The sequence below is a fragment of the Siphateles boraxobius genome, unplaced genomic scaffold, assembly GCF_051911475.1.
Source record: "Siphateles boraxobius isolate OS27281-9 unplaced genomic scaffold, OSU_SipBor_1 21, whole genome shotgun sequence".
In the NCBI taxonomy this organism is placed as follows: domain Eukaryota; kingdom Metazoa; phylum Chordata; class Actinopteri; order Cypriniformes; family Leuciscidae; genus Siphateles; species Siphateles boraxobius.
The window spans coordinates 116,861-137,500 of NW_027508822.1; the positions used below are offsets into that span (position 1 = coordinate 116,861).

Sequence of the window (20,640 nt, forward strand, 5' to 3'; positions counted from 1 at the left end):
GCCCACGTGTGCTTGAAGTTTCTTTCTTTGGTCATGTTGAGATTGTTTCGTTGTGTGTTTATGTTTGTGTATTTATGTTATGTACTACTGTCGCCAGTCCTTGTGTAGTGATTCTTACAGTTCTGCAACAGTCTCCATCAATTGTATTGATTACCGCCATGAGGTAGTAGTGGTTTCAGCCATTGTGAAATAATAATTAATATATTAATAAATTCATATTAATATGACCTGTAATTAGCTTTGAGTTTGGTGTGATCTTTATACTTTTCTGACAGTATAATTCTTTCTTACTGTCTTTAAAGTTTATGGTTCTTTTGTTTATAGAGTATATCGTAATTTTTGTTTTTTTTACAGTTGATTATTTTATTTTCTGTCTTGTTTCTTCTTTTGTGCAGGAGCTGAGCTCTTCCTGAAGCGGTTTGGTTCTTTGCTGCACGTTGGGCTTTACTTCACCAAGGGTTGTCACTATTTCTGTGTCATTATTTGCAGTGAACTTTGTGGGTGTGATTGTGATTGGCCGGGTATTTTTGTGTTGTCAAACTCGCCCACTCTCACATATGACCCTCAGACCCTGCAACGAATGTTCATTTTCTTTTCTTTTTTCTGTTTCATTCAACTAATGACAGATTTGATCGTTCACTTCCAATAATAAAAGATTGTTGGCCAACTATTTTAGCTTTAATAATAGATTATTTTTTTGAACAGGAACTCATGCCTCTTTCCCTTTTCTAAGTGGAACTTGTGTCTTTATTTGGATTGTTTTTCCCGTTATTTCAGGGTGACATAGTCGCTAAGAATCGAGCCCCTTGCTACATAAGCATTAATGAAAAATACATTTGTACTGAAATCCACTTGAATTCAAGTGAAGCAACACTTCTCCGGGTTTCATCACTCACTCTGTCAGATCAGAGGAAGTGAATAACCACAGGAAGAGCTGATGATGTTTAAAGGAGGAGCTGTAACTATATATAATGAAGAGAAAGACTGACAGAAACAGAAATGTCTGATAAGTGTGATCTGTGTCTGCTGGGACTGATCATTCTCTCTTCACTTCTCACAGGTAAAGAAATCTGTATTTTCTCTAAAGACATTTAGTTGAATTAGTCTGGAAAGAGTTCATTTGAACATGCTCAGTTTATTCTTGCACACATTCACGTTGTGATCTCAGAGTTGTGTATTGATACACACAGATCATACTGTATTATTCCTGATACTGGACATAGTGTCACTCAAACATCTGATGATGAAGAATTATCTTCATATTAAGAGTGTGTCAGTGATTTGAACAGCTCTCTGATAAAGACTAATAGTTTATTCTGGAGAGTGTGTTGTTTGCTTTTAGTGAGAATAAAACGTTTTATGCTTTCATTTCTTAATTTGTATCATAATGATCACTGAGATATACTGTGTTTCAGGCACCAGTGGAGTGGATGATGATCATGTGTTCATCAGTTCTGGTGTAAATGTCTCTCTGTCCTGTAATAATAATAATGCTCTTTCTGACTGCAAATCTAAAACTACATGGATCTACAGCAGCTTCAGTCATACAGGGACAGTTGAACTGATTACTTTAGGGATAATGAAGAAAGACAAAGAGAGACATGAGAGACTGAGTCTGGAGTCTGACTGCTCTCTGAACATCAAGAACGTCACAGGAGAAGATTATGGATCTTACAGCTGCCAACAATACGTGAATGGACAGAAACAAGGAACTGATGCACGTGTTTTTCTGCATGTTCTTCATGGTAAGTTTATGATTATGTGGTCAAATTACTGTAAAATTCTTCCTTTAAACTCAGATGATGATTGAAGAGTCTGTGATTTGTGTCTTGTGTTCAGTTTCAATGTCTCCATCATCATCATCATCTTCATCTTCACAGACTGAGATCAGTCCAGGCCGCTCTGTGACTCTCTCCTGTCAGTTGTATTCAGGTACTGGATTCTCCTGTGATGATCGGGTCAGTTCTGAGGGATTTGAGCTGTTGTGGGTGAATCAGGCTGGTGTTGATCTGAAGACAGACTCCAGATATCAGATATTATCATCATCACATCAACATCACTGTATCATCACTCTGACTACAACACTCCTGAAAGAAGATAACAACAGAGAGTGGAGATGTCAGCTTACTCACAGAAATCAAGTCAACACCTCAGTCACACACACTGTCAAGTATTCAGGTGAGAAAACAGTCTCATGAATCACTGTTAGAAGTTATCCTGTGTGTTAAGTAGTTAAAATATAATGGTAATATTGTACAGTATGAATAATCTAAACAAACATTCATCTTTACTGCTCCAGCTGATCCAGCGACAGAGAGTCCTTCTACAACAGGTACATGATGATGATGATGATGCTTTTAAGACATTGATGATTTTATTTACTGAACAGCTTTGTCTAACATAAATATATAGGAAATATGAATGTTACCATATAGACACTCTACCACATTATATAAATAATGAATAATGTGAGAGTTGAGTTGACCTTTTCCTTTTGTTTCTTGAGAGGAGAGCAATAAACAATAAATAAATCAGAGGGCATTAATCTACAGTTAGAGGAAGATCAGAATTGCTTGAAATCTCATTCGGTGCCGATGGCTTTTGTCTTTGTGTATAATTGTCCCCAATCTGTCCTGTCCGTCTCTGACTCTGTGCTCGATCTCTTCTTCAGTCATAGTGATTTCTGTCGCTGCAGTCGCTGTTTTCCTTCTTGCTCTTCTCTGGCTGATCTGCAGAAAAACAGCTGGTGAGTTTTCAGATTTACTCCTTTACAACAATTAAAAACAGTTCAGATGAGCAAACAAACACATCATGTTCAGATTGTAAGTATCATGGAAACATGTGGATTATATGAAATTCTCAAACAGAAGTTTATTCCAGCTGAGCATTCCTCTAATGTCAAACTCAAAGAGTTATCAAGGAAAACAACAATCGATCCCTTTCTAAATGTTTACTCGTATTGCCTCTTTGCTAGTCGCTATGGGGGGAACTTCTTTTCTCTGAATTTTGAAGCCTTTAATTAAAAAACACAGTGCCACTGCATACCTATAACAGTGCAGCGATCTGATCGGTTGGTTTGTCAGTGGGAACTGCATGAATCTATGGCGAAGCAGCGTGTCTGCGGCAGCCAATCGTGGCAGAGCTCAGAGAGAGCGCAGAAAAGCCGAAAGGCACAGGGCATGTGCCTATAAAAGCAGCTCATATTCACCATAGGAATCAGAAATATTCTCCTTTAGCGACAAACTTACCTGGTCGAAGAAGCCAAGCAGCGGAAACGAGTGCTCTCCTGCAATCAAGTAGACCAGCAGACTTTGATCAGCGCATGCTACGGTCAGCTGACTTCACAGTCTCCCCTGCGGCAAGCATCTTAAAAGAGTACATTTTGCAAATTTTCAGCAACATTGTTGCAAATTTCGGGCAGTGATTGTGGCCCCTCTGCACCCACAGTGAGTAGTTGCCTGTCTGGGGAAATCCCACGCTAAAGCTTGTCTCTTTGGATCTTTGTGATGAAAGTCTGTCATTGGCGGCTTCTAACGCAGAGGATTGGTCAAACTCAGTGGATGACCCCCCCCCCCCCCCCCCCCGCCTCCCCGCCTCCAAGGCTGGTATTGATGTCAAACTTTTTCGCTTTCTAAGTGGTTGAAGAGCTTGGACTGGTCTGTCCCTGAGGAGCCCACTCGCAACTCACTAAGTCTTGGTGCGCCTAAGCACATCTTCATCCACCGTTCTTATTACCATTGATGGTGCCGTGGAAAAAGGGTACGAGAGCAGCCTGCCCCCCCTCGAAGAATACCTCTGTCTGCCCACTGCCATTGGATGGAAAGTTGGCTCATCCAATAAAGCCTTGCAGGACGACTTCAGGACGGGCTTACACGTCCTTTGGCTAAACAGGCTTAGCTCTTCATACCATGGTGGACCCTTTATCATGCGAAGTACCTCTGGTACTCTCCTCCTTACAAGAGCTCACCACACTCCCGTGGCCGGCCAGTCTCTGGATAGAAGCAACCTGGGTCGTCCGCTTCCTGAAAGGGGCAAGGAGGCTCAACTCGCCTCGTCCTCTTACCGTACCCTCTTGGGATCTATCTACGGGATCTATCTATCTTCCTGGGCGTGATCCGGTGGTGTGTCTATTGGTTACATCTGTGCGGCGGCCGGCTGGTCCTCGCTGACCACCTTCGCCAGATTTTTCAAATTGAAGATCACACAGGCACAAATCCTCTGTCTAGCTGGAGTTGACCTCAGAGGGAACTCAACCCACTATAACTTCAGTCCGAGCCCCTTTTTTGCTCTGCATAACTTTCCCTTCCCTAGACCTACCGCCGAGGGACCCTTACCCAACCATCCCAGGCTAGGGCCACAGAATATGTCGTTATGCTCACATAGGTTGGTTCTAGCGTCTAGCAAAGATGCAATACGAGTAAATGTTTAGAAAGGGAAAGTCTTGGTTACTTATGTAACATCGGTTCCCTGAGATAACGGGAACGAGTATTGCGTAGATGTCGCTAAAAGACAGGCGTTCGTCACTTCTGTCAAATTAAACCTGATTCCTTTGGCAAAATTAGCTGATTTTATAGGCAGGTGCTCCGCCCCTATCTGCGGGTCTCTGCACTCTCTCGGTGGGACGTGCCGTGATTGGCAAATTCAGACACGCTGCTTCGCCATAGGTTAATGCGGTTACCACTGACCAGCCAATAGACACGCTCAGATCGCTGCACTGTTAATGGCTGTGCAGTGGCGCTGCGTTTTTGAATTAAAGGCTTCAAAATTCTGAGAAAAGGAGTTTCCCGATTGGCGTCTAGCAAAGACGCAATACTCGTTCCCGTTATCTCAGGGTACTGAGGTTATGTAAGTAACCGAGACATTTTTATTACTCACTTTAATGATTGCACAAAATATTATTGTTAAGATTCTGTGTTTTGCACATGTGTGTTTTACCATGAATAGTCATATTTCATGAGGCACTTGTTTTCAGATAATAAAAGAGGGAGTGACGACTCTGTGGTGAGTTCAGTAATGCAGTGATTTAAATTTGATTACTTTCATTAAAGCTCAATAAAGTGTAATTCGTGCAGTTTAACTGTTTGTTGTCTGAAGGTCAAAGATGAGAATGAACATAAAGAGACGTATGAGACGATAAACATGTCCATTCCTCCGGCTGCAAGAGCCAATGTGAGTCACTAAATCTTCAAACATTACAGTCACTGTCTGTTCAATCATGTGATTTAAAAGCTTTTGTGTTATTCTACATATTATAGTGAGAGATATGTCTGTTCTGTGTGTTAAACTTTACTCTCTGCATGTTTGCATTGATGTTTAGGAGCAGACAGATGATGTGACTTATTCTGAGGTCACTTCTTCCAATACAAAGCCAGTAAAATCACTCAATGTGAGTCGATACCAGCACATGAGTTTGACTCTCAGATAAATGAAGCTCATGCTCTAATAATAATAATAATAATCGCTGCAGTTCAAACATTGATGGACAGAATCTGTGCTGTTCTTTCAGGATCATAATGATACAGTGACTTATGCTGCCATCAGATGAAGAGAAGATAAACCGCAAGATGAACTTTACGCCTCTGTGAACTAGAACAAGACCTTCACAAATGAACATTAATGATACAGATCATGAGCTCATCATATCAGGATATCTGGTGTTTGGAGGAAATATATATTTGTGTGTGAATGAGCAGATATTTGTTGAATGTATTGTGAATATGAATGAGATTTATTGTGAATCATCATCTGGTCTGTTTTATTAGATTTTACCTAGTTATAGAAGTTACCAGTGTGATGACTGAAATGTTCTTACATGTACTCTCTAATGTCTGTATTTGATATCTGCAGGGCTGGGTACCGAGTTCGGTACCTACCGGTTTTTAGGTACCGAACGAATTGCCTCGATACTACCGATTATCGAAACATGTCTCGTTTTTCGGTACCAAGTTTCGGTACCTATAGGTTAATCTCGTCAACTTCAGTGGAACAATAAACATGCAGCATGATTGGCTGTGACGGAAAAACACTAGTTTACGTGGCTGCCCAGAGACGTGGCTCGTCGCATGTGAGGCTGTATAGGCCTATAGTGTGTGTGTGTGAGTGTGTGTGTGTAAGCGTCCAACCCAGATAGATAGAAAATATGTGGAAATGATCAAAAGTGTACCTATGTACCCGACTCGATGCCATAAGCACACGATGCAATATTTTCGACAAGATAATTGCTGCCAAGACCGGTAACACGGTAAATCTGATAAGGCACTTAAAAGCGCACAGAATACACTCGAGAGTAGAAAGTTTATCAGCCTTCGACTACAAGAACTGGAGCGCGTCACATATAAACCAAAACTCAGCGTATAGGATACTTGCCTTACAGACATGAGAAATAGTTCTATATATGTTCAAAATATGTCTACTTTTAAACGAAACAATTAGAAATAAATAGTTTGATTACCTAATCCATATAGGCGAGCGCGCGTTCACTACTGCAGAAATGACGAGTCAGCATCGCAAATTCGCAATAATCATCTTTGCAGCCAACACGTTTAGTAAACACTTGTTCATTAATAAACAATTAAAATATCTCCTTGCTATCGTTTCCCGACACATCCATAATCATTAGGCTACTTTTGCCAGGGCTTTGCGCAAGCTTCATGTGTGCTGAGCGCGAGGCATATATCCCGCACCCCAGTAGCCTATATTTAATTCAATTCACATTTATTTGTATAGCATTTTTCACAATACATATCGTTTCAAAGGAGCTTTACAGAAAATGCATGTGTCTAAATTACAATTTACAGTGATCTGTTATCAGGGGTGACTGTGTGTAATGCATTTCAATTAATTTTCATTCAGTTTCATTGTTAAACAATGCATTAAGGCAGAAACAATGAGCTCATTGAAGTAAAGAATACATGCTGTTAAATGATTAGGAAACATAGAAAACTTTAGCATTGGTGCTTTTTTACAGACTCAAAATATGAGTGTAAAAAAAGTCAACAAACTGAAAAAATAAAAGGTTTTTTTTTAGGTAATGTTATATTGATAAAATTGGTATCGAAAAAAGTATCGTTCAGGAACCGGTATCGAAGTCAAGGTATCGGTATCGAAAATTTTGTTACGATACCCAGCCCTAGATATCTGAGAGGTGACTGAAGCCCATGCCAGAAATACAGTAAAAGTGCTTATGTCACGGTCACCACCTCCTTCACTACATTTCCCAGCATCCTCCTTGGCCCACACCTGCACCTCCTTCACAATCATCTGCAATGTCTTCACCCGAATTGCGGCCCCAAAAAAACCTCTTTGAGGCTTTTAATACTAACCCTGTTTTTTAGGCCACCTTCTACCTATGGGCTGTCATCTTAGCACAGTTAATTCCCTTATAAGGTACTACTTGAGACTTATCCTAGTTCCTTTATTAACATAAGCTTGCGAAAGCACACACCAAAAGCTCTATATGGTAAGTTCCTCTACAGCCCCTTTGACCTCTCTCTAGCTTCACACATTTTCTATGTCTAAAGCAAGAGATGTTCAAAGTTCTCTTTAAAACACGTGGTTTTAACACCCCTAAACATGTCATGTACCTATAGCTACACACATACACTTCTAACAATGACCCTTAAAGCTTAGTTTGAGTTTGCCCTGCAAATTCAACACATCCTCATTTTAACATTGTATGTCATTTTCAACCATAAAACTGAATGCAATGTCTATTATCTTCTTATTTAATCGTTCGGCTGATAATTTTTGTTAAGTGCAGTGCACGATAAATCGGTACGTCTTGAGTTGAGCCTCAGTGGAAGATCTTCGCCTGCGCCTTTCTCTCCTTCTTCTCCGTCTTGCAAGCTCTCTTTGCGTTGTCATTCTGGAGGTGTTCAACTACAAGATCGTATATCGTGAGAGATATTACTACATTGATTACTACATCGATCACAGTGATACTTGTGTGTCTTTTCTGGTGTGTTCCTACTGAAATAAACATTTAGTGCAGCAGCTGCGAGCATGAGGAGAATATGTTGAGTTCATTCAGACCTGAGCGAGTGTGTGTTCGTTTGTGTGATTGTCTCAATGTTTGGAGTGAGAAAAGTTACTGAATGTCAAGACAAAGAATCAAAGTTTAAAATCTGTGAAGGGAATCAATCTCAAGTGTAGGGCCCTCATTAAATTATGGAATTATTGTTAAAAAATAAATAAAATGGGCATATTTGTGGAAAAATATCTAATATTTGAGTTACATGAAAGCTTTTTATTTGTTTTCTTCCTAATTGTCCTTTAAATAGTGGTCAAGCCCCCCCCCCCCCCCCCCCAAAACAAAAATGGTTTCGCCACTGATCAAAATTTGATGTTGTCATTTGATTTGAAGTTCAGTAGGTTAACGTTACGCTCAAAATGTCCGGACTGCACAAGTCCGGTGCTCAGAAAAGAAAAGAGAAGAAGCAAATAGAGGCCTTCAAGTTGAGATGTCCTAAACAAATATTTTTTAAAAAGGTGGTGACGTTGAAGCTGGAACTAACATTAGTAACTTAAAGTCAATGTAGAGCAAAGTAAGAAACAGCGCAGCCAACGTTAATGAGTGTTGTCAAAGACCCGGTACTTCGGTACCAAGTCGATACTAATTTTTTTTAACGTCACGCCACGGTACCAGGTTTTCTCAAACCCGGTACTTGATGCGTGTGCATGCCCGAAGCGCGTGCAGTTGCGTCCTCTTCATAAAAGTGCTGAGACATTGCGACCGGCGGTGCTGCTGTTGTGGTGGCTTAAATCCACTTGTTGATAAGAAAGGACGAAAGAGGATATTAGCTCATAATAGTGACGTGGCGCGCTCATTTTTACAGGCGCGCAAGTTCATTGTTGCATAGCAACGACAGACGCCAGAGCAGAGAGCACGCGCTTGTGGAAAGGAGAAAGCGGTGCGAACTGCGCTCTCCATGATGACGAGGAAGTATTAGCAAAGAATTCATTGATTTCTAGCCCTTGCATTAGCTTTACTACTAGATATATTTATGGAGATGAGAAATAAAAAGCCGGCTGAAATGCGTCACTGTCGGGATTGGTGAACAGTTAATGGACCAGATCCAAGTCTATTTTTGCTGCGCTGCTCATGCTTAATAAAAAGTGAAAGCACACTTTTGATGGACAAAAAATAAATATGATTTCACACAAAAAGTGCCCAAAATGCACAGATTTTGCATGTCTAGTGTGTTTTAACAAGAACTGCAGTAGGCTATGTAAGTAAAGAAAATTTAAGGCATCTAAGGTTATCCTGTCCCGGGCCCAGGCAAGACTGTCAGCTGGCCTGGTTCCACACATGGACAGATAGGCAGAAACATATCATCTATAGATTATCCAGATGGCACCAAGACCCTGGTTTAGGCACGGGGTGACCCAGCGAGGTCAAGTCTGCGTTTCTCGGCTCAAAACAAGTCATTGCTTCACTCCACGGTGCCAGTTGTTTAGTTCATCAACACTGATCTGTCCATATTTCATTTCTGGGGCCCGGGCTAAATGAGCAAGCACTGTTACTGCATTCCTGGCATGATCAGACCCTTCAGTCCCCTCTCAGATATCAAATACAGATGTTAGGTTTAGGCAGGGACGAAGACAGGTGACAATCCAGTTGCAGCAGTATTTATTGAAAACAAAAACAAAGACAATCCAAATAGAGGGTCAAAACCAGGCGCAGACGCATGAAACATAATTAAAAGAGCAGGAACACAATAGCTTGCAAAGACAACAACCGACAAACCATGACTGAAACACTGGGGAATATATACACAGGATAACAAGAGGTTAACAAGGCACACCTGAAACTCATTAATCACTATGGTAACAAACAAGACAAACAGGAACTAAACGGGGAAGGGGTAGTGATGATTTAAAGGGGCATTCGGCAATTATTTCAACTTAATAAAATTGTTTAGAAATCATTTGGATGGTTTAATAACCTGTTCTGGTGAGAATGGTGACTTTCCCCGGTCCCCCCAACGTTCCCAGGCGGAAAACCAACCTTGCAACATGAGGATTAACGTCCCGGTAAGTTGTAAATAGGAAGTCTCGTGAGAAGCGAGAACGAGCGAGAAACACAAACTGCTTTACGGCAATTCGACATAAACACACACGTCTCCCTCAATGTGTATGATGTATTACCCACCTCGGTACACATAGCTCCACACGATAAAGTTGGCCGGCTCCAATTATAACAAATGCACATGAGCAGCAGTAGAAAGGCGGAGGAGGGGCCGCAAGTGAGTTTTTTTACGGCATTGTTGTGAAATATACGCCTCACAGCTGTAGGGGGAGCTCGTTGACAAAACATGAGACAACAAAAGTGAGAACAGAAAATACATTTCAAAATAAAAGTCCACAACAAGGAACCATGATACAATGATCGTGACAACAGACATAGATAATACATGAAAAGAACATTTCAGTAATCACTCTCAAGGCAAGGTCTTCTTCAAGTGAGATTTTACTTAGTTATAGAAGTTAATATGTAGAAGAAAAACTATTCACTATTGATTAATAACTTGATAATAAATCACTAAAAAAATATATATATATAATAATATATATATATATATATATATATATATACCCACACACACATTGAAGCGGCAGTGGATTCTGGATATGCATTGCAGAAACTAGGACCAATTTTAGTTCTAGGAATTCCTTTTGAGGGAAGTAATATAGGTAATATAAAAATAGTAACTATAGGAACTACCAGTGACGTAAGTAGGGATGCACCAAGTGTTCGGCAGCCAAAATTATTCGTACAAAAGTAGCACAAAAAAAGCACTTTCATTGTTCGGCCGAATAAGTGAAAAGACAGAATAAATTGTACCTACGTTTTAGATGATGCAATCAAATAGCAACCAGCTTGGAGTGAGAGGAGCCTGTTTACACCTGGTGTGTTTTGGTTGATTGGATCAAACGTGGACGATACTAAATACAGGTGTAAATGTGTGTAAAATGTTTTCAGCTTGTCCACTTTAGACGTAAATGCTGTACTTTCCGTTGTTTCCGGTTAACGCTTGTCTATATACAGGATTCGTTACTGCCGACATTTACTGGAAGATTACATTATCCATCATTGCTAGGGGTGCTTTCACACCTGCCTCGTTTAGTTCGGTTGAATCGCACTAGAGTTCGTTTTCCCCCTTGGTGCGGTTCGTTTGGGCAGGTGTGAAAACAGCAATCGCACTCGGGTGCGCACCAAAAGCGGACCAAACAAGCGTACGTCTCGGGACGCTTTAAAGCGAACTCTGGAGTGGTTCGTTTGTGGTGAGAACGTGATCCGACCTCGAACAGACCCAACTGCCAAAGAACTGCGTATTTTTGGACTAAACCAGCTGCCGTAGTCAAACAAAATTATTTGTTTGGATTGTCAATAGCGATTGTCAATTTAGATTGACTTACCGTGTTCTGCACTCTCACTAAAATGTCATCATAAACACTGAAGTTGTCCGCACTGCACAGTGAATTTCTTATTTATAGCGCGTCTAGACTTTGTTGTCTATGTGGGGATTTGCGAAAGGATAAAGCCCGTGCTTTATCGTAATTATGAATGGCAGGTAAAAATAACTGCCATTAAATTAAATATCTTACTGCAATTAGATAAACTGCTGATTCATTACATTAACATGTTACCTCTGTCTCTTCTCTTCCGTTTGGCACTGTATCTATTGCAGACTATAATGCTAATCTAAAATATGTCATGTAAATTTGGCCATCCGTCACAATCAGGTAACTTTCACCACGTCTAGACCTGGCGCGAGCTGCCAGGCCCGTTTCTACGGGGTGCTTGAGTGTGTTAAGTGCCCTCAAACGAAAGAAATGCTGTCTACATTGGATGCAGCGAGGGGTGACGCTACACAAGATTGATGTGCCGGAACAGAGTCGGGGGACTTAGTTAAGTTTTTGTGGAGTTTTTTTGCTTTATTTTGTAGTATTTTGAATTAATGTTTTTAAAATAGTATTAGTCCAAATTCAAAAATTCAGTAGTTCACTCATTTTGGCGCCCCTATTGAATGGCGCCCCTAACATTTGCCTAGTCCGCCTCATAGGCGGCCTTACCTATGTTTCACCCGTTTCAATTGAAACAGCCCCGCCCTCCAAGGGGGCCCCCAAAACACCGGCGAAAATCCCATTCATTTTCTCCATAGGATATTGATTTTCAGCCATAATGTCTAAACCATCCGAGGTAGACTGACCACAAGCTACGAGATTGTGAAACGAAAGTTTCTGCTCCTATAAAAACCACAAGTCAGTATGAAATCAACAAAAAACGTGTTTTATTTGCGATCTTCTGGAGAAATACTCTTTTACTGTCTATGGAAATACTACACTTCCCACAATCCTAAGCATAACACTGAGGTCTCTGATTGTTCGAACTCGCGGTTACCATGGCGACGTTTACCTCCCCCGAGAACGGCTTAAGTGATCTGAAGCATAATACCCGTAGTTTATTTGTTTATAAATTTGCCTCTTCTGCCGTTAAGTTAAAATGTTATTTTGAGCAGGAAAATAATTTTACGAGGAAAATGAAACGTAGGCTACATATGCCAGTGGTGCTGAAAAACGAAAAATATATTGGACAACAAAAGAAACGCTTTATTCAGTCTACCAAAAGTGACCTCTTTCTTTGGTCCAGGCGAGATGACAAAATCGCTGGACAAAGATGAACTTATCAGGGCATTCTCAGCACTCAAACACAGAAAGGTGGATTTCTAAAAAGGGCTCAGGTGAAATCTGCGCCTGGTGAGCTCAGCTGTCCACGGTACCTAAATAACGCGAAGCCCATCATTGTTTTTATATTCGGTTCAGTGTCAGTCAGACACGTTTCCTTCTTTGCTTTTGTTAATAATTTAAGTTGAGGGGATGTTTGAGCTGTTTATTTTATGTCAGCCCAGACAGCTGAAAATATACTGCGCTAATCAAATTAGTAGTCCGTGAAAGGGCGAGGCTTATTCCAACGTAAAACGCTGTCTAATTTTACATAGTTTTAATCAAATAAAGTTGGATAACTTTTATGTTGAGCTGCCTGTTCTTGAAGCTGAAAGTGAACGTAATAAAATAATATACCATTGATGCAAACCAACAGGAATCCTTGCTTTTTCTGCTCTATTATGTTTATGTTTTATATGAGTAGGGCCCCATATTAGTTATTGAAACGGGTCCCCGAATGCATAAGGCCGCCACTGGTCCGCCTATGCCACGGACCGGCCCTGTGTGCAGGAGCTGAGCACTTCCTGAAGCGGTTTGGTTCTTTGCTGCACGTTGGGCTTTACTTCACCAAGGGTTGTCACTATTTCTGTGTCATTATTTGCAGTGAACTTTGTGGGTGTGATTGTGATTGGCCGGGTATTTTTGTGTTGTCAAACTCGCCCACTCTCACATATGACCCTCAGACCCTGCAACGAATGTTCATTTTCTTTTCTTTTTTCTGTTTCATTCAACTAATGACAGATTTGATCGTTCACTTCCAGTAATAAAAGATTGTTGGCCAACTATTTTAGCTTTAATAAAAGATTATTTTTTGAACAGGAACTCACGCCTCTTTCCCTTTTCTAAGTGGAACTTGTGTCTTTATTTGGATTGTTTTTTTCCGTTATTTCAGGGTGACATAGTCGCTAAGAATCGAGCCCCTTGCTACATAAGCATTAATGAAAAATACATTTGTACTGAAATCCACTTGAATTCAAGTGAAGCAACACTTCTCCGGGTTTCATCACTCACTCTGTCAGATCAGAGGAAGTGAATAACCACAAGAGGAGCTGATGATGTTTAAAGGAGGAGCTGCAACTATATATAATGAAGAGACATTTAGTGGAATTAGTCTGGAAAGAGTTCATTTGAACATGCTCAGTTTATTCTTGCACACATTCACGACGTGATCTCAGAGCTGGTTTATTGATTTATACAGGACATTTATTATGGCTTCATTTGGATCTAATTCGTTGAGAGAGAGAAAAACAACAAACATTTCCATTACTTTATCATGCCACAATATTTAAGCTTTCACTATGAAAATGATACTGATAACCATCACCTGATACTGGACATAGTGTCACTCAAACATCTGAAGATCAAGAATTATCTTCATATGTGACCTGATCCAGCCAAATGAGTCGCAGTGACCCAAATTTGTATTAATGGAAAGAGGAGACCATAAGCTTTCAAATGATATCCTAGTCAAAGTCATACCTTGAATGGTTGTAAAGATATACACATTTGAATTATGCTCGTCTGCCCTCTTTTTCCAATTGAAAACCTGAGAAAATCGCTTTTTTGCCCGTTTTTTGTTGATATCTTTCAAAATCCATTGCATTTAAAGGGATAAACTATTTATTTTACAGCTTCATATGACCAACGACATTAATATATATATATATATATATATATATATATATATATATATATATATATATAAATATATATATATATATATATACATATATATATATAAATGCTATTAAACCAGGCTGAAGCTCAAATTATTTTAAAGTTTTTATGAATAAATAATTTAAAAGGCACTTTTACAAAAATTTACTACAATCAGAAAGATTGAACAGAGGTGCAACATTTTTGCTTGAGAGAGAGGGTGTGTGTGTGTGTGTGTGTGTGTGTGTGTGTGTGTGTGTGTGTGTGTGTGTGTGTGTGTGTGTGTGTGTGTGTGTGTGTGTGTGTGTGTGTGTGTGTGTGTGTGTGTGTGTGTGTCGCATGATACCCTCCCACCCTCCACATTCCTGAGCGCATTGCTGGTCACCAGCAAGTGGATGTGAGAAAAATACATTTTCTAATAATGTTGTATATTTCACATTGACTAAAGTTGATAAAACAAAATATATAAAATAAAAATATATAATATACATATAAGGGGCATAAATCGCATTTTGACACAAAGAGCTGAGGTGTGAGAGGGAATCACTCGGGGATCTTTTCAGCTTCAAAAAACATTTTTCTAAAGGCCATAATGACTATAATGTTATATTAAAATGTTAATGTTGAAAATGTTGGGATGCACTACCTGTTTCAGCCGCATACATGCCCATAGAAAATGAATTTTAGTTTTATTTCAATTTTAATAGCTACAATGCAAATACATTAAAGAACCATATATGTGTTACTGAGCATTAACATGTGTTTCATGCAGCGGAAGATGGAATCACCTATGACAGAAAACTTTCTACATTTTTACATTTTCACTTAGTCTGTTTATAAGCTGTTTCAAAAAAAAAAAAAAAATTTCCCACAAGGACAAGGATTTCGGATATTGCCATCTTTGTGGGGATATTTTGACCCTATAATGACACACACACTCACACACTCTCTCTCTCTCTTCTCTCGCTCTCTCACACACACACACACACACACGCACGCACGCACGCACGCACGCACTCACTCACTCACTCACTCACTCACTCTCTCTTCTCTCACTCGCTCTCTCTCTCTCTCACACACACACACACACACTCACTCACTCTCTTCTCTCGCTCACTCTCTCTCTCTCTCTCTCTCTCTCTCTCTCTCTCTCTCTCTCTCTCTCTCACACACACACACACACACTCACTCACACTCTCTCTCTCTCTCTCTTCTCTCGCTCTCTCTCTCTCTCACACACACACACACACACACATACACACTCACTCTCTCTCTCTCTCTTCTCTCGCTCTCTCTCACACACACACACACACACACACACACACGCACGCACGCACGCACGCACGCACGCACGCACTCACTCACTCACTCACTCACTCACTCACTCACTCACTCACTCTCTCTTCTCTCACTCGCTCTCTCTCTCACACACACACACACACACACACACACACACACACACACACACACACACACACTCACTCACTCACTCTCTTCTCTCGCTCTCTCTCTCTCACACACACACACACACACACACACTCACTCACACTCTCTCTCTCTCACACGCACACCCACACACACAATCTCTTCTCTCTCTCACACACACACACTCACTGACTCTCTCTCTCTCACACACACAAACAAACAATCTCTTCTCTCTCACTCTCTCTCTCTCTCACACACACAATCTCTTCTCTCTCACTGTCTCTCTCTCTCACACACACAATCTCTTCTCTCTCTCTCTCTCTCTCTCTCTCTCTCTCTCTCTCTCTCTCAATTCAGTTCAATTCAGAAAGCTTTATTGGCATGACAAAAAAATACATTTTGTATTGCCAAAGCATCAAAACAACATAGAAAATGATTTAGAACATTTAGTACACAAAAATAATAATACTGTTATCATAAAACAATAACAATAAAATAAACAAATATTAATAAATAAAATAAAAGATTTAGAAATCATCTATGTAAACCCCCCCCCCCCCAAAAAAAACAACAACAACAACAACAACAACAACAAAAAACAAGCAAAAAATACACAAAAGCAAACGATATTGAACATATGTGTGTAGGTCTTAGGCTGTGAGTGTGTGTTTATTGGGTGTTTGCTGGTTTCTGGTCGTCCCTCAGGATGTGGCAAGATGCTACAAATTTTGCAGCTATATTTGAGCATTTGGCTTCTTCGCCAAGGATGAAACGGAGTTTTTGGGTTGGTTTACAGGTGTTAAATTGGGGAAATATGTTATTAATTTTGGGGTAATAGTGGTCTCTGATATGTTTATATTTTGGGCATTCTGTGAGGAAGTGCAGCTCGGTCTCCGTCACTCCCAGGATGCAGTGCGAGCAGAGTCTGTCCTCACGGGAGAGCCAGGTCTGTCTGCGCCGGCCCGTCTCTATGGCCAGGCTGTGCTCGCTGAGTCTGTACATCATCAGTGTTTTCCTGAGTCTCACATCACTCACTGTGCTCAGGTAGTTCGCAACAGTGTATTCTCGATTTAGTGCCGAATAACATTCCAGTTTGTGTTGGTTTTTAATGGTGTTTGTCCAATGGGTGATGTACTTGTCTTGTTCTGTCAAAATTGGAATGTGTCCTTTGTTTTGATGTACATATTTGTCAATCCAGTCAACATGACATCATGACTTTGCGTAAACATACACGCCACTTTCAAGTCAAGTGGCGTGTTATCTATACGCATTTTGAGTTATCCGCGTGTATGTCCACGCCGAAATCTTTTGCGTGTATGTCTACGCCATTAAATGTCCGAGTGATTCCGCGTGTATGTGTACGCCGTTAAATGTCCGAGCGAAACGAAGCAAAATCTATATCTACATCTGTGGAGCGATCTTTTTTTCCTAGGATGGTAGGAGAACACTCATAAATGGTATTAACCCCAGTGACGGGTAGGTTTAGGGACGGGGTTGGGGTAGCTCATATATCTATATATACATAATACAGTAATATAACGTTAAGTCAAAGGCGTTGATAAACACGCTGAAAAGCGGTTATGCGTGTTGATAGCACGCCAAAAATGGAAATACGAATTGGCGTGTCATACATACGCCATTTCATGAGATCAGTCTGATCCAGTGGTGATAATTTGTGCGGGCCGAATGTTTGTGAGTGTGTGTGTGTGCTGAGGTGAGCTGATCTCTGCAGGAGAGAGCTCAGTCAGTCTCAGCACCAGCTGACACAGGGGACTCCTCGTTACGCTCAGGTGTGTGTGTGTGTGTGTGTCTCAGCACCAGCTGACACAGGGGACTCCTCGTTACGCTCAGCTCTTGGTGTTTTAGGGCTTTGTAATGGTATGTGTTGGGGTCGCTTGTTTTTAGGTGTTTCCAGAATTTGATGGCTCTTTTTTGGATGTTTAGAAGGAGAGGGTATTGGCCTAATTCTGCCCTGCATCCGTTGTTTGGTGTTTTTCTTTGGACTTTGAGTATTCGTTTACAGAAATCTAAATGTAGAGTTTCAATCGGATGTTTTTCCCAATTTAAAAAATCAAATTTGATAGAAGGACCCCACACTTCACTGCCATATAAAACAATTGGTTCAATTATTGATTTGAAAAGTTTGAGCCAAATTTGGATTGGGATGTCAATTTTGATTGATCTTTTTATGGCATAGAAAGCCCTTTGAGCTTTTTCTTTGAGTTCATTCACAGCCAAAGTAAAGTTGCCAGTTGGAGTTATTTTCAGGCCGAGGTAAGTGTATGTTTTTGTGCTCTCAATGGTTCTGTGTGATAGTGTGAATGTGTGTGTTGGTCCCTGAGATCTGGAGCGTTTCTGGAACATCATGACTCTAGTTTTCTGGAGGTTGACGGTCAGGGCCCAGGACTGACAGTAATCCTCCAGCAGATCCAGGCTGTCCTGAAGCCCCTCTTTAGTGGGCGACAGGAGGACCAGGTCATCTGCGTATAGAAGACACTTGATCTCTGTGTCGTGTAGAGCGAGACCTTGAAAGGGAGCATGTTCTAACGTATCGGCTAATTGGTTGATGTAAATGTTGAAGAGGGTGGGGCTTAAACTGCAGCCCTGTCTCACTCCGCGCCCCTGGGGGAACAACTCGGTTCTTTGGTTTCCAATTTTGACAGCGCATTGGCTGGCTGTGTACATCGATTTGATCAAATCATAGAATTTCCCCCCTATTCCACTGTCGATAAGTTTTAGGTATAGTCCTTCGTGCCAGATTGAATCAAAGGCTTTCTTAAAATCAATGAAACAAGCAAAAATGTGTCCTTTGTTTTGATGTACATATTTGTCAATTAGTGTTTGTAGTGTAAAAATGTGATCGGATGTGCGACATTTTGGAAGAAAGCCGATTTGGCATTTACTCAAGGCATTGTGCTTCATAAGGAAGTCTAAAAGTCTGGAGTTTAAGACGCTGCAGAGAACCTTCCCCAGGTTACTGTTCACACAGATGCCTCGGTAGTTGTTGGGGTCTAATTGGTCTCCGGTCTTGTAGATGGGGCTGATGAGGCCCTTGTTCCAGATCTCAGGGAGGAACCCTACACACAGAACATCATTGAACAGTTTCAGCATGGCCAGTTTGAAGCTTTGGTCTGTGTGTTTCAAGCTTTGGCTGATTTATCTTTCTATATTTTGGAAAGTTTCCTCTTGGAAATATGGAGACTCGGGGGGTGGAATGTAAATTGTACAAAGGAAAACAGGCTTAGATGCTGATATCATTCCTTTTTGTATTTTTAGCCAGAGGTGGTGCTGTTCTCTTTTGATTAAATCTATGGCCAGTTCAGATTTGATCCATATTATCATCCCTCCCGAGTCTCTCCCTTGTGTGACTGACGTGAGTTTGACTGATGGTAATATTATTTCTCTGTATCCTGAGGGACAGCCAGTGAACGCATCTCCTCTACACCAGGGCTCCTGTAAGACGATGTCATCTAGGTCTTGGAGTTCTTTCATAAAATCAGAATTTCTACTTTTTAGGCCAAAGACTGAGGAGTTTAGACCTTGAATATTCCACGTAGAAAAACTAAGTGATTTCATCATAAACTTTTAAAATAATGTGTATGGTATGTTTGCTATTTTGAGAAAAGAGAAATGATGTAAAATTACAATAGATTAAAATAAAACAATGAATGATGGAAGTAAAGTTATTATAGGAACTCAAAACATTAACAATTCCATATTAAATGTACATTAATACACTGTAAAAAAAGATTAGTTGACTCAACTTAACTAAGTCAAGTAATCTTGTTGCTTTGACTGAGTTAAGTTGAGTCAACTTATAGTGTCAAGTTTATTGCACTTCAAAACACGAGTTGACTCAACTTCCTGTATCAAGTAATGTGGACTGGAAAACATTAGTTAAGAGAACTAAAAAAAAGATGTTGGTTGATCTTATGTTGTTAAATGGACTGCATTTATATAGTGCCATCCAGCTCGTCGGGAGCAGCTGGGGTTAGGTGTCATGCTCATGGACACCTCGACACTTGGTCAGGTGGATCCGGGGATTGAACAACCAACCTTCTGGTTTGTAGACTACCTACATGAACCACTGAGCCACTGCCGCTCAGTGGTTCATGTAGATTTTATTAAGTTTATCACGCAGATTTTATTAAGTTAGTTTACAGAAATTACTAGATTTCAAAAATTTAAGCAAGCTAATATCTACAAAGAATCTACATGAGAATTGAGAATTGGCCAGTCAAACTTAACACTGACACTCTGGCGGCGCTAGCCAGCTGAATTAACAGCGCTCAAAGTCGACACTCAGAGGCTGTGTTCAAAATCATATTCTATACCCTCATTCACTATTCCCTACATTAGTTCACTAATATAGTCCACTTGACTGAGTGAATAATTCAGTTAATTTTCAGTTAATTAAGTTAATTGAGACCCTGATAAACACCTGCTGTTAACAATCAGAATCACTGAAGGAGATAGGAACAAGAAGAACAGAAAAAAAGACGAAATCAAGATAAAAGACATTAAATCTTAGCAAAAGATCTCAGCAGAGGAGGATTAAACATCTCCACAAACAGCATTACCAGCTTCACTTATTACTAACCAGACTGACTTTATTTCTGTCAGACGTCTACAGAAGTTCTTATTAAAAGGTGACAGAGGTTTAGATGTCATTTTATTTTCATTTGATGTTACCATAATAGTGATCAGTGATTGCTTTAGTTGGGCTCTTGACCCTTGACTTTTGACCATTAGTTGTTCTTTGGCTGCTGTAGCTGTGTCTTTAAAATACATCAGCTATGGCACAAAGCTGAAGACAACAGGATGACAATGACT

At 40.4% G+C, this 20,640-nt stretch overlaps 1 protein-coding gene and 1 pseudogene across 3 annotated transcripts in view; both read left to right on the plus strand.

The window, feature by feature from the left end:
• LOC143746052 (uncharacterized) overlaps positions 1–20,640 on the plus strand; it is a 257,996-nt pseudogene that overhangs the window by 40,596 nt on the left and 196,760 nt on the right. The window lies entirely within an intron of this gene.
• On the plus strand, positions 997–7,992 carry LOC143746104 (uncharacterized). 2 transcript variants are annotated; one of them, XM_077237862.1, is made up of 9 exons: positions 997–1,060; positions 1,416–1,745; positions 1,840–2,178; positions 2,300–2,332; positions 2,672–2,746; positions 4,973–5,001; positions 5,095–5,169; positions 5,318–5,386; positions 5,507–7,992. In XM_077237862.1, exons 1-9 carry the CDS (start codon positions 1,000–1,002, stop codon positions 5,543–5,545), a joined length of 1,050 nt encoding a protein of 349 aa, XP_077093977.1. In that variant the 5' UTR covers positions 997–999; the 3' UTR covers positions 5,546–7,992. The 2 variants fall into 2 exon arrangements, with proteins under 2 accessions (XP_077093977.1, XP_077093978.1); XM_077237863.1 differs by lacking the exon at positions 2,300–2,332.

Bases quoted from the DNA above. Each gene is read 5' to 3' on its own strand.
- LOC143746104 (XM_077237862.1), top strand. From the start codon at position 1,000: ATGTCTGATAAGTGTGATCTGTGTCTGCTGGGACTGATCATTCTCTCT. The intron at 2,179-2,299 runs GTGAGAAAACAG...TTACTGCTCCAG, and splicing joins ACACACTGTCAAGTATTCAG to CTGATCCAGCGACAGAGAGT. The intron at 5,170-5,317 runs GTGAGTCACTAA...ATTGATGTTTAG, and splicing joins CTCCGGCTGCAAGAGCCAAT to GAGCAGACAGATGATGTGAC.